General features: G+C 40.0%; 1 protein-coding gene across 3 annotated transcripts in view; it reads right to left on the bottom strand.

Annotated features, from left to right (window-relative positions):
* The window catches only part of LOC135522859 (ras-responsive element-binding protein 1-like), a 63361-nt gene extending 62640 nt beyond the window's left edge, over positions 1 to 721 (bottom strand). The window contains exon 1 of one of the 3 annotated variants that reach the window (XM_064949493.1): positions 303 to 721. In XM_064949493.1, coding sequence (XP_064805565.1) covers positions 303 to 342 — 40 coding nt within the window. In that variant the 5' untranslated portion in view covers positions 343 to 721. The remainder of the gene's footprint in view (positions 1 to 302) is intronic. The other 2 variants (XM_064949495.1, XM_064949494.1) reach the window with 2 other exon arrangements.
* Between the last annotated feature and the right edge of the window lie 19650 nt (positions 722 to 20371).

Raw genomic sequence — 20371 nt, 5'->3', positions numbered from 1 at the left:
GAACTCCAACAATTAATGTTGATTTTAAGAGGGAATTAGTAGCTAACTAAACTTCGCTGGTTACAAATAATAATAGAAGGAAGAGACATTCCACCGCTCATGATGAGCATCAGGTCCTTAGCGAAAGTAGGAAGCAAATGGGAGTTGCGAAAACTATCCTATCCACATCTCCTTTCGAACTTTAACAACTTTATGTCACAACAACAGTAAACTTCGCCAAACACTCAATTACCATCGCATATCGACTAAACCAGACAAATAAGGCAGACTTAAGAGAATACGCCGAGGAGCTAGGTACTTACGTTCGACTTTGTTGGGGTTGGGCTGCTTGCGCCGAGACATACTGATGATGGTGAATGGTGATGATGGGCTAAGAAAAAAAAGAAGCTGCAAAGTTGTTCCGGAGAGGAATCAAAATGGCGTTACTGAGGATGTGCAAAGTTAGACAACTTTGTTCCCCTCTCTTTCTTCCAAATTCCTAAAGAGGAAGAAAGAGTTGAGAGACGAGAGGAAAACACTTATTTCGCTTTCCTCTCTGGCCGTCCCCAAAGCGCTGCTCTCTCCTCTCCCCTAAACCTGATAAGTAAGACGCATCACGTGTTGCTCCTGCTAGTCTCCAAGGGGACGTGTTACTGAGGCTGCTGCCACTAGACTTGAGCCAGTAAGCATCTCTACAGGAGGGGTCTCAAAAGAGCAAAACGTTTTATCGAGCGGCCTGGTACCGATGACTGCGTGGTACCCTCAACATAAAACTCTGAGAGAGGAAGTGCACGCGGAGGAAACTCAAGCCCTTTAAAGTTCTAGAACTTGGTTGTTGATCTACATTTACACACCTATCATTTAAAAATGAGTGTGATTATTTGATTATTAAATTATGTTTAAGTAGATACAGGACGCAGTGATGGATTCACAAGCAATCAGTATTTAACTAGTTTCAATAGTTGCATTTAGTTTCAACTGGTGCCTGCGTACTCCCACATTCCTCCAAGCCCTCATCTCTGGATACAGACCCCTCCCCGCGCCTATGCTCATCAACCACTGGCCGAGAAGCATTTCCCTCCCCTCTATGCAACTCAGCTGGTAGGAGCCTACTACGCAGCCCTGATTCACACTGTCTGGGCCACATTGAGATGGAGTCAGATATTTGGCTACATTGCTAGTATTTCCAGTATTTCCAACTTTTCGAGCATTTTGTGTAATTATTATATCTAAATTAGTCTAGACAAACTACTTTCATTAAGGACAAATGCACTGAAGAGTAAATGTGATATTTTGGTGGGTATGACTTGATAAGGACAGCAATGGAGTTGGAAAGAGCACAAACAGATCTGTGACCAGGCTAAGACAATAGGCCTAGCCCAAAGAGAGATTAGTCATTGTGACTTCCTTCAGTTGATTAGATCCAACCTAAACTTAATTTGATTAGAAGTGTGTGACACTCTTCAACATGTTTGGTCACACCACCATATTTGCACCCCAACTCTCCTCCATAATTGCGAAACAAAAAGTTACGCTTTAGGAACGTTAATAAGGATGCTACATGGGCTGTCATTTGTTGACATCACATTATTCTCAGAGACACTTTGCAATTTGATCTGAATATTGATCACAAAAAATTCTAGTAAAGCTAAACTCTCTAGGCTTTGCGTCCACATGTGCCCAATAAACCCAACTGAATGGAAAAGACCGACACCAAATAAAATAAGGAAATTAGATGGTGCTTATATTTCCTATAAGGCATATAGCTCGATCTACACTATGGCATGGGAAGTGGACTCATCTCAGTAGACCACTTTTGAGCTCTTAAAACATCTAGCAAACATCTGATTTTGGGACTGAGAGTATATTTGCATATCTAAAATCACAGAAGATACCTAAGATATTTCACAAGGCTAAGTAAAAGAAAGATGATCATTGGGGAGCTGTTCGATTTTAGGCTAAAATGTTTATGTTACACATAATGTGCAATAATTTAGGTTTATAAAAAAAATATGCTGACCTGAGTGTTTAACACACACACACACAAACACACACACACACACACACACACACACACACACACCTGCAGTGCCATTCACTTATCTGAAGGAACTACTCACAGTATCAGCCTCATGAGCCTGAGATGAATAGTATTTACATTACACCACTAATCCAATCAATTGTTTTCTTTCAAATTCAAATCAAACTATTGACAAGCAATTAGCACATTTAGTTTCAAGTTGCTGGGCATGCTTGCCTGATTCACAAACATGTTGGCTTTTCCCTAGGGTGATATCACTCTTCGTTATCAAGTGCTTGCATGCAAAAAAAAAAATCTATTTTATACATCTAGGTTGCGCAAACGTTATGGTCTTCCATTGAAACACTCAAATAGGCATTTTAAAAAGACACTCAATTTCATCACTTTGACTTTCAAAAGACTGTAGCCTACATTGCGGTCAAAAAAGTAGTTTGTGTGCGCGCGGACGCGCGTATTTTAGTTGACAAAAGTGGTAGCGTGCCCATAGAGATCCCAATAAATGACCGATTCTGAGTGTGCCTTTCTGCTTTCACAAAACACAGCAAAATGAGTATGATCTTATTTATTAAACGTAACCAAGGCTTCAACCCCGTTGCTAAGGAACAACCATCCCCACTTCGACAACAACAAAAGGGTGGATTCCATCGTGTGTGAGGCGGCCTCAGCATCGCACATTCTGTAAAACAAGTTCCAGACGGGTCTGAGCCGCGCGCGAGCGTAAATCTGCAAAAGAGTCGAACGAGTTGATAACACTCGACGCATATGGGTCACCATGTTTGAACTTGAAGAACCAGGCCATTTAACGCTGGCCTACAAACTATAATTACACTGTGTTTGACTATACACCTGTTGGTTGTTTGGGGGATGACAAGTACATGCTGCACTTACTCAATTGGCTGTGAACTGTCTGCCAGTTTTTTTTTTTCATCTATAGGGCCTACTTTTTTCTTATATAGTTTACTTTTTTCTTCATTTTTTTGTGTTCTCTACATTTACTTTGTGTTTAAAGAACGTGTATGAATTACAGTAATTCGAGTTGTCAAACTAAGATGTTGGCCTGGCTGGCTCCAGCATGTGCTTGGAAGAAAAATGCATAGATAAGGAAGGACAGGGGGAGTGGTGAAAAACCGGTTTCAGTTGGTGACAGAACAGATGACTTGTAGGTAACAGTTGTTTTCATTGCAGCCTGCATGGCACTGAAGCTGCACAGAGAGTAGGGCAACTTGTAAATGCTCTCTTTATAACTTGCAGATTCGGATACTGTGTTCCAAGGCGCAATATGCACAAACAAATGGTGTGCAAGCATTTATTTGTGGCAGTTTGATTACACATAAATCACAATTTGGTTATGTCTATAATATCCCTGAGCCCAGAGAGAAAGGTTACTGATTGAAGTGCATAGTCTACCTTAGTGGCAAGTCATAAAAGAGCTTGGATGGAAGACATGGAAATTATACTCAGGAAAGGTGAAGAGAATAACAACAATTATAAGGGGCAACTATATGTTAGCCACAAGTGCAAGAATGTCCTCTCCCTCTAACATCTCTTGTTAGGATTTTGCAGAAATGACAGGTCATGCAATAAATAGAGCTTGACTCACTCTTCCATAGTAGTCTCTTTGCCAATGGATGTTTTTTCAAAAACATTTCAGGAACTCTGATTTAATCCCATTGATTGAATTACGTCCACTACTCTACCCTGCACATTAGACTGCTGCCCTATGTACAGTACATAGTCATTGAACAATGGAAACTTTAATCATGTTTACATACTGTTTTACTACTTTATATGTACAGTGCCTTGGGAAAGTATTCATACCTCTCAACTTTTTTCACATTTTGTTAGGTTACAGCCTTATTCTTAAAATTGATTAAATGTTTTTTTCCCCCATCATCAGTCTACACACAGTACCCCATAATGACAAAGCAAAAATAGGTTTTTAGAATTTTTTGCTAATAAAAAAATACTGAAATATAACATTTACATAAGTACTCAGTACTTTGTTGAAGAACCTTTGGCAGTGAATACAGCCTAGAGTCTTCTTGGGTATGACTCTACAAACTTGGCACACCTGTATTTGGGGAGTTGCTCCCATTCTTCTCTGTAGATCCTAACAAGCTCTGTCAGGTGGAATGGGGAGCGTTGCTGCACATCTATTTTCAAGTCTCTCCAGAGATGTTTGATCGGGTTCAAGTCTGGGATTTGGCTGGGCCACAAGGACATTCAAACACTTGTCCCAAAGCCATTCCTGCGTTGTCTTGGCTTTGTGCTTAGGGTCGTTGTCCTGTTGGAAAGTGAATGTTCTCCCCAGTCTGATGTCCTTAGAGCTCCGGAGCAGGTTTTCATCAAGGATCTCTCTGTACTTTGCTCCATCCATCTTTGCCTCGATCCTGTCTAGTCTCCCAATCCCTGCCTCTGAAAAACATCCCCACAGCATGATTCTGCCACCACCATGCTTCATCGTAGGGATGGTGACCAGTTTCTTCCACATGTGACGCTTGGCATTCATCCATTGGTGTAAAATACTTAAGTAAAAATACTTTAAAGTAGTACTTAAGTCGTTTTTGGGGGTATCTGTACTTTACTATTTATATTTTTGACAACTTTTACTTTTACTTCACTACATTCCTGAAGAAAATTATGTACTTTTACTCCATACATTTTCCCTAACACCCAAACGTACTCGTCACATTTTGAATGCTTAGCAGGACAGGAAAATGGTGTAATTCACACACTTATCAAGAGAACATCCCTGGTCATCCCTACTGGCTCTGATCTGGCAGACTCACTAAACACATGCTTCGTACAGTAAGTGGTGTCTGAGTGTTGGAGCGTGCCCTTAGCTATCCGTAAATTAATAAAACAACAAAATGTGTCCGTTTGCTTTACTTAATATAAGGAATTTGAAATGATTCATACTTGTACTTTTACTTTTGATACTTAAGTATATTTTAGCAATGACATTTACTTTGATACTTAAGTATATTTAAAACCAAATACTTTTAGACTTTTACTCAAGTAGTTTTTTACTGGGTGACTTTCACTTTTACTTGAGTCATTTTCTATTAGAGTATCTTTACTTTTACTCAAGTATGACAATTGGGTACCTTTTCCACCACTGGTTTCATCAGACCAGAGAATCTTGTTCCTCATGGTATGAGAGTCTTTAGGAGCCTTTTGGCAAACTCCAAACGGCCTGTCATGTGCCTTTTACTGAGGAGTGGCTTCTCTACCATAAAGGCCTGATTGGTGAAGTGCTGCAGAGATGGTTGTCCTTCTGCAAGGTGCTCCCATCTCCACAGACGAACTCTTGAGCTCTGTCAGAGGGACCATCGGGTTCTTGGTCACCTCCCTGATAAAGGCCCTTCTCCCCCAATTGCTCAGTTTGGCCAGGCGGCCGGCTCTAAGAAGAGTCTTGGTGGTTCCAAATTTCTTCCATTTAAGAATGATAGAGGCCACTGTGTTCTTGGGGACCTTCAATACTGCAGAAATGTTTTGGTACCCTTCCCGAGATCTGTGCCTCGACACAATTCTGTCTCGGAGGTCTACGGATAATTCCTTCGACCTCATGGCTTGATTTTTGCTCTGACATGCACTGTCAACTGTGGGATCTTATATAGACAGGTGTGCCACTTTCCAAATCATGTCCAATCAATTGAATTTACCATAGGTGGACTCCAATCAATTTGTAGAAACATCTCAAAGTGTCAAGGGGTCTGAATACTTTCCGAAGGCACTGTATATAGTGTATTCTAGCCATGGCTCATCCTCTATAACTACTGATGTGCACACCTTTACTATTCATATACTGTCCATACTGTCTATACACTCCATTCACATACATATATATTTATTTATATTCTCTTCTTTGATATGTATTTATATTCTGAACTCTGACATGTATTTATATTCCGGACTCTGATATGTATTTATATTCCAGACTCTGACATGTATTTATATTCCAGACTCTGACATGTATTTATATTCAAGACTCTGACATGTATTTATATTCTGGACTCTGACATGTATTTATATTCCAGACTCTGACATGTATTTATATTCAAGACTCTGACATGTATTTATATTCTGAACTCTGACATGTATTTATATTCCGGACTCTGATATGTATTTATATTCCAGACTCTGACATGTATTTATATTCCAGACTCTGACATGTATTTATATTCCAGACTCTGACATGTATTTATATTCGTCCAGCTGGCTGGTACATGTATATTAATCAATTCCAGTCTCTGTTCCCACATGTATTTATAAGGTTCCGTCTCTTACATGCTTTGATATTCACCTCCCTACCTGACTCCCTAGACCCACTTATTTGCTGACCGCTCAAATAGGTCCACAGACGATGCTCTTACACTGCCCTATTTATAAGAGGAATTCTGGACTTTGACATGTATTTATATTCCAGACTCTGACATGTAGACCCTTTATAACTGGGTCTGGACTCTGGCATGTATTTATATTCCTCCCCGACTCTGACATGTATTTATATTCCGTCTCCCTGTACATGTATTTATCAAGTTTGCGGACGACTCAACAGTGTATTTATATTCCAGACTCTGACATGTATTTATATTCCACTCAACTCTGACATGTATTTATATTCCAGCAGAGGGAACACCCCCCTATCCACATCTTGGAACATGTATTTATATTCTGGGCTCTGACATGAATTTATATTCTGGACTCTTACATGTAAGAAATTTATATTCCATCTCTTACATGTATTTCAACCGTATTCTGTCTCTTACATGTATTCCAGAGGGTATGTTCCAGACTCTGACATGTATTTATATTCAGGACTCTGACATGTATTTATATTCCTGAAGACTCTGACATGGGACCGAGAGACTAAAAACAGCTTTATCTCAAGGCCATCAGACTGGACCACTCTGAGTGGCATGTATTTACTGACACTTCAACTCCAGCCACTTTAATATGTATTTATATTCACTAGTCTCTTTAAACATGCTATTTATATTCTGGACTCTGACATCTATTTATATTCTGGACTCTGACATGTATTTATATTCACTAGACTCTGACATGTATTTATATCCTGGACTCTGGCATCTACTGTATTTATATTCCTGTACCATCTGACATGTATTTATATTCACTGTGTATAAGACTGATTAGCATTGTTATTTATTGTTGGTTATTACTGCATTGACTCTGACATGTATTTATATTCGCATTAACATCTTACATGTATTTATAAAATTTGATTTGATTTGATTTGACATTTATTTATATTCTGGACTCTGACATGTATTTATATTCTGGACTCTTACATGTATTTATATTCCATCTCTTACATGTATTTTTATTCTGTCTCTTACATGTATTTATGTTCCAGACTCTGACATGTATTTATATTCAGGACTCTGACATGTATTTATATTCCAGACTCTGACATGTATTTATATCCTGGACTCTGGCATGTATTTATATTCCGTCTCTTACATGTATTTATATTCCGTCTCTTACATGTATTTATATTCCGTCTCTTACATGTATTTATATTCCGTCTCTTACATGTATTTATATTCCAGACTCTGACATGTATTTATATTCCGGACTCTGACATGTATTTATATTCCGTCTCTTACATGTATTTATATTCTGGACTCTGACATGTATTTATATTCCGTCTCTTACATGTATTTATATTCTGGACTCTGACATGTATTTATATTCCAGACTCTGACATGTATTTATATCCTGGACTCTGGCATGTATTTATATTCCAGACTCTGACATGTATTTATATTCTGGACTCTGGCATGTATTTATATTCCAGACTCTGACATGTATTTATATTCCGTCTCTTACATGTATTTATATTCCAGACTCTGACATGTATTTATATTCCAGACTCTGACATGTATTTATATTCCGTCTCTTACATGTATTTATATTCTGGACTCTGACATGCATTTATATTCTGGACTCTTACATGTATTTATATTCCATCTCTTACATGTATTTTTATTCTGTCTCTTACATGTATTTATGTTCCAGACTCTGACATGTATTTATATTCCAGACTCTGACATGTATTTATATCCTGGACTCTGGCATGTATTTATATTCCGTCTCTTACATGTATTTATATTCCGTCTCTTACATATATTTATATTCTGGACTCTGACATGTATTTATATTCTGGACTCTGACATGTATTTATATTCCAGAATCTGACATGTATTTATATCCTGGACTCTGGCATGTATTTACATTCCAGACTCTGACATGTATTTATATTCCGTCTCTTACATGTATTTATATTCCAGACTCTGACATGTATTTATATCCTGGACTCTGGCATGTATTTATATTCCAGAATCTGACATGTATTTATATTCTGGACTCTGGCATGTATTTATATTCCAGACTCTGACATGTATTTATATCCCGTCTCTTACATGTATTTATATTCCGTCTCTTACATGTATTTATATTCCAGACTCTGACATGTATTTATATTCCAGACTCTGACATGTATTTATATTCCGTCTCTTACATGTATTTATATTCTTGACTGACATGTATTTATATTCCGTCTCTTACATGTATTTATATTCCAGACTCTGACATGTATTTATATTCCGTCTCTTACATGTATTTATATTCTTGACTGACATGTATTTATATTCCGTCTCTTACATGTATTTATATTCCAGACTCTGACATGTATTTATATTCCGTCTCTTACATGTATTTATATTCTGGACTCTTACATGTATTTATATTCCAGACTCTGACATGTATTTATATTCTGGACTCTGACATGTATTTATATTCCAGACTCTGACATGTATTTATATTCTGGACTCTGACATGTATTTATATTCTGGACTCTGACATGTATTTATATTCCAGACTCTGACATGTATTTATATTCCAGACTCTGACATGTATTTATATTCTGGACTCTGACATGTATTTATATTCAAGACTCTGACATGTATTTATATTCCGGACTCTGACATGTATTTATATTCCAGACTCTGACATGTATTTATATTCTGGACTCCGACATGTATTTATATTCCAGACTCTGACATGTATTTATATTCCGTCTCTTACATGTATTTATATTCCAGACTCTGACATGTATTTATATTCTGGACTCTGACATGTTTTATATTCCAGACTCTGACATGTATTTATATTCCAGACTCTGACATGTATTTATATTCCAGACTCTGACATGTATTTATATTCTGGACTCTTACATTTATTTATATTCCGGACTCTGACATTGTCACGCCCTAACCATAGAGAGCGTTTTATTCTCTATGTTGGTTAGTTTGGGGTGTGACTAGGGTGGGTTATCTAGGTGATTATATATATATATATCTATGTTGGCGTGGTATAGTTCACAATCAGAGACAGCTGTTTATTGTTGTCTCTGATTGGGGATCATATTTAGGCAGCCATTCTCCCCATTGTGCTTTGTGGGTTCTTGTTTTTGTGTAGTGCCTGTTAACACTGCAATTACTTCACAGTTCGTTTGTTTTCTGTATTTGTTTTGGTGAGTTTCTTTGATTAAAACATGTGGAACTCTACGCATGCTGCGCCTTGGTACGACCATCATTATTATGAACGCCGTGTATTTATATTCCGGACTCTGACATGTATTTATATTCCAGACTCTGACATGTATTTACATTCCAGCCTCTGACATGTATTTATATTCCAGACTCTGACATGTATTTATATTCCGGACTCTGACATGTATTTATATTCCGGACTCTGACATGTATTTATATTCCAGACTCTGACATGTATTTACATTCCAGCCTCTGACATGTATTTACATTCCAGACTCTGACATGTATTTATATTCCAGACTCTGACATGTATTTATATTCAAGACTCTGACATGTATTTATATTCCGGACTCTGACATGTATTTATATTCCGGACTCTGACATGTATTTATATTCCAGACTCTGACATGTATTTATATTCCGGACTCTGACATGTATTTATATTCTGGACTCTGACATGTATTTATGTTCTGGACTCTGATTTTTTTATTTTATTCCTGACTCTGATATTGCTTGTTCTGATATGTCTTTATCTCTTGTTATTTCTTTCTTCTTCTGTCTATTGTATTGCTAGATATTGCTGCACTGTTGGAGCTAGAATCATAAGCATTTCACTGCACCTGCGATAACATCTGCAAAGCTGTGAACACGACCAATAAACTTTAATTTGATTTGATCCATGAATAGAAGTATTCTAATATCATCTCTCCAACCAGGAACTAGGTGACAATGTCATTTTTATGTTTCTTGTCAGATTGGTTTCTACTGGTTGAAGAGGTTTACAGTCCTTTGTTGACCCCAAATCACCACAATATCCTGTTGAAGACCCTGTCACATGGGCTGTGTTCATTGGGCACCAAACGTATGTAAACAGAGTGAAACAGGGAGGGACTACCTAGACTTGTCTCTCTTCACTCTTTTCTCTCTTCTTTTGGAGGACCTGAGCCCTAGAACCATGCCTCAGGACAACCTGTCCTGATGACTCCTTGCTGTCCCCATTCCACCTGCTGTCCCCATTCCACCTGCTGTCCCCAGTCCACCCCAGTCCACCTGCTGCTGCTCCAGTTTCAACTGTTCTGCCTGCGGCTATAGAATCCTGACCTGTTCACCGGACATGCTACCTTGTCCCGGGCCCTGTTGTTTTTGACGCTATCTCTCTACCGCACCTGTTTGACTCTAACTCTGAGGTGATTATTATTATTATTATCATTTGACCCTGCTGGTCATCTATGAATGTTTGAACATCTTGGCCATGTACTGTTATAATCTTCACCTGACACAGCCAGAAGAGTTTTTCCTAGCCACTACATCTGCTTTGCTTGCTGTTTGGGGTTCTAGGCTGGGTTTCTGTGTAGCAATTTGTGACATGGGCTGATGTAAAAAGGGCTTTATAAATTCATTCATCTGTTTTCAAATGTTTTCCGTTGCATATCCTAATGACCACAACTCTGGATAAATATGAAACCTGTGTTACCTGTGCTGACACTGTCCTGACATTAAGGGGAAAAACACTGACAAAGATGTTTCCAATTATGAACGGATAATTGCAGGGGTGCAACTTTGGTTTTAGAAGTGGGGGGGGGGGGGGGGGGGCATAATATATTTTTATATTTTTATCCAGTCGGATAAACACTCCAAACAGCCTACCCGACCACTCGGGGGCATCCACATGGTCCTGAAGCACACAGTTTCCTTGTTTCGTATCACATTCCAAAGATAAAACTGAGGGGGGGGACAAAAATGCAATTTCAGAATTTTGGGGGGACATGTCCCCCCCCCCCTTGCCTCCAGTGAGAGTTGCGCCTCGGGATAGTAGGATAAAAGAGTGAGGAGAGGGGAGGAAGAGAGAGAGAGAGGCAATGTAAGCATATGTTTCCCATGCCAATAAAGTCCCTTAAATTGAATTGAGAGAGAGAGAGAGAGTAGGTGGTAACATGAAGCCTCCTTCAACCCTGTCAAAGGATCCACATTGTTTGGAGTGCTCAAGTGCTTTGAGACCTGACCTGTACTGCAGTGTGGCTGTCTGTCCTACTAAAGGCTTTGCCCAGAGGCCATCACACAGTCTGTGATGAAACAACCTTGGGATTTGTCACAACAGTAGCAGTAGAACCGCAGTTAATCATTGACCTGTTGCTAGTCCCAGTGTTGGTGTGTCATTGTGTGAGGTTATTGCTGCATTTGTGTGGTTGGGTGGATCATGAGTCACTAAAATGGTGGGTAAATGAGGCTGGGCTGGGGCATAGAGATAGATAGAAAACTCTAGTGCCCAAAAGGGTAGTGCCATTGAGGACCAGGTGTTGGAACCGGTTCAGGGAACAGAACAGAAAAATAACCTACTTTTTAGAGGAATGGACACAGAAACGCAAACAAAAGTGATATCTAGTGTTCAAGGAACAGTTGTTTTAAAATCTTGAGAACCGGTTAATAACAATCTTTAAAGTTCAGAGCGATGTTTTCAGTCCCAGAAAAAAAATCACATCAAAGCGCCTAGGCAAAGCACTCACTCTGTCACTCAGAATTTTTTCATTCCATTGCCTGCCAGCTTTTTCTAGGCTAGTTAAGGATACTATTAGCAATCATGTTTCACATTGGATTTATTAACTACAAAAAGGTAAGACATGTTTTGAATTCTGGTGCCGCTGCACACACAAGCTTGTTATTAGCTCTGGTCCAAGATGTTGAGCCAAAGTTCAGACATTCAATGTTCCTCCATATTAGCCACTCCTCCGTAGATAACTAGACAATTATATACTATGTAATTCAGTGAAGTAGGAATGATAGGCCTGCTACTAATAACCTAAACACTTCAATCCAAGCCTCCTCCATATCTACCCCTGTCTCTCGCTCTCTCCCCACCTGCAAAATATGAGTCGCAACGCACACCCTACACTTGTCCATCCATCAAGCACGTAAACAGTTAGCTTGCCCGGTGTGGTGATACTGATGGTTTGTTGATGACTATCACCATTTTGAAGTAGTCAACTGGGTGGGACTTCCTATGGCTTAAGGAAGGATCACAAAATTCTATCCAGATTGTCAAGAGGGATCAACCAATGAATTATACTCATGAGCAAACCTTTCATATCTGCAGGTGGCAGTAAATCGCAGAGCTTGGCTTTATACCTGTTCAAACAAAACACGCCAGGGGGCAGTATGCATGTTTACCAACTCAAAGAAGTTGTAGAAAAAGAAAATGGACTACTTCAAAATGTAGATGGCTTCAGTGGAGCTCCACATGCTCTAACGCAGGGTTTCCCAAATAGATTGTGAAAACCTACTCTAACGGATGCCATAATGGGACAGATAGAATGTTGTGTCCTTTAACTGTCTGTATGGGCTGGGGTGAGACAATCCAACATTGTGCAGAGCTGTATGGAGGGTTGCTATGACTTCACACCTGTTATTGAGGATGCTTTCCAGTTGCCACCTTTCAGACAAACACGAGAGCCACACAAAGTTCCTCAGACGCGGACACCAGTGTATTCACATTTCATTTTCAATCAGAACAAGCAAATTCTTTCCAAACGGGTCACCTTATTCAGACTGAGGTGTTTATATGAGGTTATTTTATTCAGAATGAGCTCTTGTGACTTTTATTTTATGTTTTTTTAGTGACTCCTAGCACTGAAACACAGACTCCTTTCTCTGATAATGACCCAAGCCATCTTCTGCTTAGAAAGTCCACACAGTGAGTGAAGCATTTGACAAAGAGAAAAGGAGTCTACAAAGACAATAAAAAGTTGAATACATGGAAACAATAATATTGTATTGCCTATAACAATGTATCCAAATTCACATGTACAATCACCAAAAGCAACAATGTATCAACATCCAGCTAAAATAGCATCACTGTCCAATTCGACCACAGAGCACCTTTATTGATAAATAACACAGTGACATTGATGTAACAGGATACAGTAATGGGTTCACAAATTATGTCAACAATAAAACCAACAAGGGACTTCTCACGTTTGGCATGGAGAATTATCTATGTGTACTGTCTCACACTGAAAAGAGTGGGCCCTCTGGTGGACCAGACTGGAAACTGCTGATGTATGCCTACTCAGTCAAAGGACATGTTTGCCTTTGAAGTGTTTATTTTAAGTAAGAGTTTAATTTTGGAATCATCAGTAGTCAGAAGAACGTTAAGAAACCTAATTTGTTTGTTGAAATATGTAGCAAGGGAATCAGAGAACCTGCAGAGCAAATAAGAAATAACTAATTTACAAGAATGTATACTTGAACAACCTGTATTTAGACTGACATTATTCACTTTCACAAAACATGGGTTTCTAATTAATGCTATTTGAATTATAATGCAGGTCAGTTTTATTCAAATGGTTTCGTTTTGTACGTGGTTTCGTTTTGTACATGGTTTCGTTTTGTACATGGGCCGGTTTCCCAGACACAGATTAAGTGTAGTTTTAGACTAAGAAGAAGCATGTTTAAGAGAGATTCTTCATTCAAAGTAGTTTTAAATCTAATACTAGGCTTAATCTGTGTCCAAAAATTCTATATGTTTATAGAATGACAAATCTAAAGTATTGCAAACACAGCTAATATCTCAGTACATTGTTTGTTATTTCCGTAGCATTCACCACACTATCCTAAAACTATTGACCAAATATGGCCAAATTGATTTAATATTCTCCTCTCATCCCTTATGTAATCTAATTCATATTAAACCTTTGTCTCCCCTATCTTTTATGAAAGTGACATTGAAGCAGGCAATGTGGTAACCATATGGGTTCACCAAAACAACATGCACATCCTGTTGACCCTGGAGAGGAGAGCAGAGGAAGAATAAATGCATAATATCAAATTCACAAGAATGAGTCCAAATATACGCTTCACAATATCAGATGCAATCAATATCAAATAACAATTGCACACAAGTTTACCAGTGGTAAATTGTCCAGATTCTTCAACTTCACTGGTTTTTCATAATCAATTCTGCAAATAAACACACACTGAAATGTAAAGTTTAAGAAACACATCCAAGAGAACCAAAATTGTATATTAGTCATCAATCTATTCAATGTATCATTCATTTTTGTACACCATTGTGCTAGAGTGCACCCTGCTAATGCATCCCGTCTATCTATGCTGTCCATGTTTTCAACAGTATAACTTACATTTTAGCATAAGGCCTATATGCCCTCTGACAAATGTGTATATGGATCAACAAAACATAACCTACACATACAGTCCCTTCAGACAGTATTCACACCTCTTGACTTTTTCCACCTTTTGTTGTGTTACAAGTCCATATTGTGGAAAGAACAGGTCAAATAAGCGAAGGCAAACAACATGAAGGTCAGTCAATGAAGAAAAATTGCAGGAACTTTGAACGTTTCTTCAAGTGCAGTTGCAAAAACTATCAAGAGCAATGATGAAACTGGCTCTCATGAGGACAGTCACAGGAAAGGAAAACCCAAAGTTACCTCTGCTGCAGAAGATAATTCATTAGAGTTAACTGCACCTCAGATTGCAGCCTAAATAAGATGCTTCACTAGGTTCAAGTAACAGACACATCTTAACATCAACTGTTCTGAGGAGACTGTATGAATCAGGCTTTTGTGGTTGAATTGCTGCAAAGAAACCATTACTAAAGGATACCAATAAGAAGAAGAGACTTGCTTGGGTCAAGAAACACAAGCAATTGACATTAGACCGGTGGACATCTGTTCTTTGGTCTGATGTCCAAATTTTTCATTTTTTTTCCCAACCGCCGTGTCTTTATAAGACCGTAGGTGAACGGATAATCTCAGCATGTGTGATTCCCCCCGTGAAGCATGGAGGAGGAGGTGTGAAGGTGTTGGGATGCTTTGCTGGTGATACTGTTGGTGATTTATTTAGAATTCAAGGCACACTTAACCAGCATGGCTACCACAGCATCCCATCTGGTTTTGGATGAGTTGGACCGCAGAGTGAAGGAAAAGCAGCCAACAAGTGCTTAGTATATGTGGGAACCCCTTCAAGACTGTTGGAACAGCATTCCAGATGAAGCTAGTTGAGAGAATGCCAAGCGTGTGCAAAGCTGTCATCAAGGTAAAGGGTGGCTATTTTGAAGAATATAAAATCTAAAATCTATTTTGATTTGTTTAACACTTATTTGCTTACTACATGATTCCATATATGTTATTTCACAGTTGTGATGTCTTCACTATTATTCTACAATGTAGAAAATAGTAAAAATAAAGAAAAACCCTTGAATGAGTAGCTGTGTCCAAACTTTTGACTGGTACTGTATCTGTAATTCCTTTTTGATACGGTCGCAAAGCTAACTAAAAAGCAGCATTCCCCAAGAGAGGATGACTTTCACTTTAGCAGTGATAAATTCATGAACTTCTTTGAGGAAAAAATTATGATTATTAGAAAGCAAATTATAGACTCCTCTTTAAATCTGCGTATTCCTTCAAAGCTCAGTTGTCCTGAGTCTGCACAACTCTGCGTGGACCTAGGATCAAGAGAGACGCTCAAGTGTTTTAGTACTATATCTCTTGACACAATGATGAAAATAATCATGGCCTCTAAACCTTCAAGCTGCTTACTGGACCCTATTCCAACTAAACTACTGAAAGAGCTGCTTCCTGTGCTTGGCCCTCCTATGTTGAACATAATAAACGGCTCTCTATCCACCGGATGTGTACCAAACTCACTAAAAGTGGCAGTAATAAAGCCTCTCTTGAAAAAGCCAAACCTTGACCCAGAAAATATAAAAAACTATCGGCCTATATCGAATCTTCCATTCCTCTCAAAAATCTTAGAAAAGGCTGTTGCTCAGCAACTCACTGCCTTCCTGAAGACAAACAATGTATATGAAATGCTTCAGTCTGGTTTTAGACCCCATCATAGCACTGAGACGGCACTTGTGAAGGTGGTAAATGACATTTTAATGGCATCGGACCGAGGCTCTGCATCTGTCCTCGTGCTCCTAGACCTTAGTGCTGCTTTTGATACCATCAATCACCACATTCTTTTGGAGAGATTGGAAACCCAAATTGGTCTACACGGACAAGTTCTGGCCTGGTTTAGATCTTATCTGTCGGAAAGATATCAGTTTGTCTCTGTGGATGGTTTGTCCTCTGACAAATCAACTGTAAATTTCGGTGTTCCTCAAGGTTCCGTTTTAGGACCGCTGTTGTTTTCACTATATATTTTACCTCTTGGGGATGTTATTCGAAAACATAATGTTAACTTTCACTGCTATGCGGATGATACACAGCTGTACATTTCAATGAAACATGGTGAAGCCCCAAAATTGCCCTCGCTAGAAGCATGTGTTTCAGACATAAGGAAGTGGATGGCAGCAAACTTTCTACTTTTAAACTCGGATAAAACAGAGATGCTTGTTCTAGGTCCCAAGAAACAAAGAGATCTTCTGTTGAATCTGACAATTAATCTTAATGGTTGTACAGTCATCTCAAATAAAACTGTGAAGGACCTCAGCGTTACTCTGGACCCTGATCTCTCTTTTGAAGAACATATCAAGACCATTTCAAGGACAGCTTTTTTCCATCTACGTAACATTGCAAAAATCAGAAACTTTCTGTCCAAAAATGATGCAGAAAAATTAATCCATGCTTTTGTCACTTCTAGGTTAGACTACTGCAATGCTCTACTTTCCGGCTACCCGGATAAAGCACTAAATAAACTTCAGTTAGTGCTAAATACGGCTGCTAGAATCCTGACTAGAACCAAAAAATTTGATCATATTACTCCAGTGCTAGCCTCCCTACACTGGCTTCCTGTCAAAGCAAGGGCTGATTTCAAGGTTTTACTGCTAACCTACAAAGCATTGCATGGGCTTGCTCCTACCTATCTATCTCTCTGATTTGGTCCTGCCGTACATACCTACACGTACGCTACGGTCACAAGACGCAGGCCTCCTAATTGTTCCTAGAATTTCTAAGCAAACAGCTGGAGGCAGGGCTTTCTCCTATAGAGCTACATTTTTATGGAACGGTCTGCCTACCCATGTCAGAGACGCAAACTCGGTCTCAACCTTTAAGTCTTTACTGAAGACTCATCTCTTCAGTGGGTCATATGATTGAGTGTAGTCTGGCCCAGGAGTGGGAAGGTGAACGGAAAGGCTCTGGAGCAACGAACCACCCTTGCTGTCTCTGCCTGGCCGGTTCCCCTCTTTCCACTGGGATTCTCTGCCTCTAACCCTATTACAGGGGCTGAGTCACTGGCTTGCTGGGGCTCTCTCATGCCGTCCCTGGAGGGGGTGCGTCACCTGAGTGGGTTGATTCACTGATGTGGTCATCCTGTCTGGGTTGGCGCCCCCCCTTGGGTTGTGCCGTGGCGGAGATCTTTGCGGGCTATACTCAGCTTTGTCTCAGGATGGTAAGTTGGTGGTTGAAGATATCCCTCCAGTGGTGTGGGGGCTGTGCTTTGGCAAAGTGGGTGGGGTTATATCCTTCCTGTTTGGCCCTGTCCGGGGGTGTCCTCGGGTGGGGCCACAGTGTCTCCTGACCCCTCCTGTCTCAGCCTCCAGTATTTATGCTGCAGTAGTTTATGTGTCGGGGGGCTGGGGTCAGTTTGTTATATCTGGAGTACTTCTCCTGTCCAATTCGGTGTCCTGTGTGAATCTAAGTGTGCGTTCTCTAATTCTCTCCTTCTCTCTCTCGGAGGACCTGAGCCCTAGGACCATGCCCCAGGACTACCTGACATGATGACTCCTTGCTGTCCCCAGTCCACCTGGCCGTGCTGCTGCTCCAGTTTCAACTGACCTGAGCCCTAGGACCATGCCCCAGGACTACTTGACATGATGACTCCTTGCTGTCCCCAGTCCACCTGGCCGTGCTGCTGCTCCAGTTTCAACTGTTCTGCCTTATTATTATTCGACCATGCTGGTCATTTATGAACATTTGAACATCTTGGCCATGTTCTGTTATAATCTCTACCCGGCACAGCCAGAAGAGGACTGGCCACCCCACATAGCCTGGTTCCTCTCTAGGTTTCTTCCTAGGTTTTGGCTTTTCTAGGGAGTTTTTCCTAGCCACCGTGCTTCTACACCTGCATTGCTTGCTGTTTGGGGTTTTAGGCTGGGTTTCTGTACAGCACTTTGAGATATCAGCTGATGTACGAAGGGCTATATAAATAAATTTGATTTGATTTGATTTGTAAGGTCCCTCAGTCGAGCAATTAATTTAAAACACAGATTCAACCACAAAGACCAGAGATGCTTTCCAATGCCTCGCAAAGAAGGGCACCTATTGGTAGATGGATAAAAAGCAGATATTGAATATCCTGTTGAGCATGGTAAAGTTATTAATTACACTTTGGAGGGAGTATAAATATACCCAGCCACTACAAAAATACAGGCGTCCTTCCTAACTCAGTTGGTGGAGAGGAAGGAAACCGCTCAAGGATTTCACCATGAGGCCAATCAATGGTGACTTTTAAACAATAACAGAGTTTAATGGCTGTGATAGTAGAAAGCTGAGGATGGATCAACAATATCGTAGTAGACGGCCTACAGGGAGGAGGTGAGGACCCTCGGAGTGTGGTGTCAGGAAAATAACCTCTCACCCAACGTCAACAAAACAAAGGAGTTAATCGTGGACTTCAGAAAACAGCAGAGGGAGCACCGCCCTATCCATATCAACGGGACAGTAGTGGAGAGGGTAATAAGTTTTAAGTTCCTCGGTGTACACATCACGGACAAATTGAATTGGTCCACCCACACAGACCGCGTGGTGAAGAAGGCGCTGTAGCGCTTGTCACCAAAAGCACTCACAAACTTCTACAGATGCACAATTAAGAGCATCCTGTCGGGCTGTATCACCGCCTGGTACGGCAACTGCTCTGCCCATAACCGTAAGGCTCTCCAGAGGGTAGTGCGGCCTGCACAACGCATCACCGGGGGCAAACTACCTGCCCTCCAGGACACCTACACCACCTGATGTCACAGGAAGGCCATAAAGGTCATCAAGGACAACAACCACTCGAGCCACTGCTTGTTCACCCCGCTATCATCCAGAAGGCGAGGTCAGTACAGGTGCATCAAAGCAGGGACCGAGAGACTGAAAAACAGCTTCTATCTCAAGGCCATCTGACTGTTCAACAGCCATCACTAACATTGAGTGGCTGCTGACAATACTCAACTCCAGCCACTTTAACAATGGAAAAATTAATGGAAAAATGTATCTCTAGCCACTTTAAACAATGCCACTTAATATAATGTTTACATACACTACATTACTCATCTCATATGTATATACTGTACTCGATACCATCTACTGCATCTTGCCTATGCAGGTCTGTACCATTACTCATTCATATATTTGTTATGTACATATTCTGTTCCCCTTTACACTTGTGTGTATAAGGTAGTTGTTGTGAAATTGTTAGGTTAGATTACTCATTGGTTATTACTGCATTGTCGGAACTAGAAGCACAAGCATTTCGCTACACTCGCATTAACATCTGCTAACCATGTGTATGTGACAAATACAATTTGATTTGATTTGATACTAACCTAAATGACAGAGTGAAAAGAAGGAAGCCTGTACAGAATACAAATATTCCAAAACATGCGTCCTGTTTGCAACAAAGCACTAAAGCAATACTGCAACAAATGTGGCAAAGCAATTAATGCTTTGTCCTAATTAGAAAGTGTCATGTTTGGGGCAAATCCAACAACACAAGAAAATCTGGAATAAGTCAAGGGGTATGAATACTTTCTGAAGGCACTGTCCTGAAGGCACTGTCCTGAAGGCACTGTCCTCTACTCTGTAATACGGTGTGCATTTAATGCAAG

The sequence above is a fragment of the Oncorhynchus masou genome, chromosome 30 (genome assembly GCF_036934945.1).
Source record: "Oncorhynchus masou masou isolate Uvic2021 chromosome 30, UVic_Omas_1.1, whole genome shotgun sequence".
NCBI lineage: Eukaryota > Metazoa > Chordata > Actinopteri > Salmoniformes > Salmonidae > Oncorhynchus > Oncorhynchus masou.
This window is presented reverse-complemented; position numbering and strand designations above follow the sequence as displayed.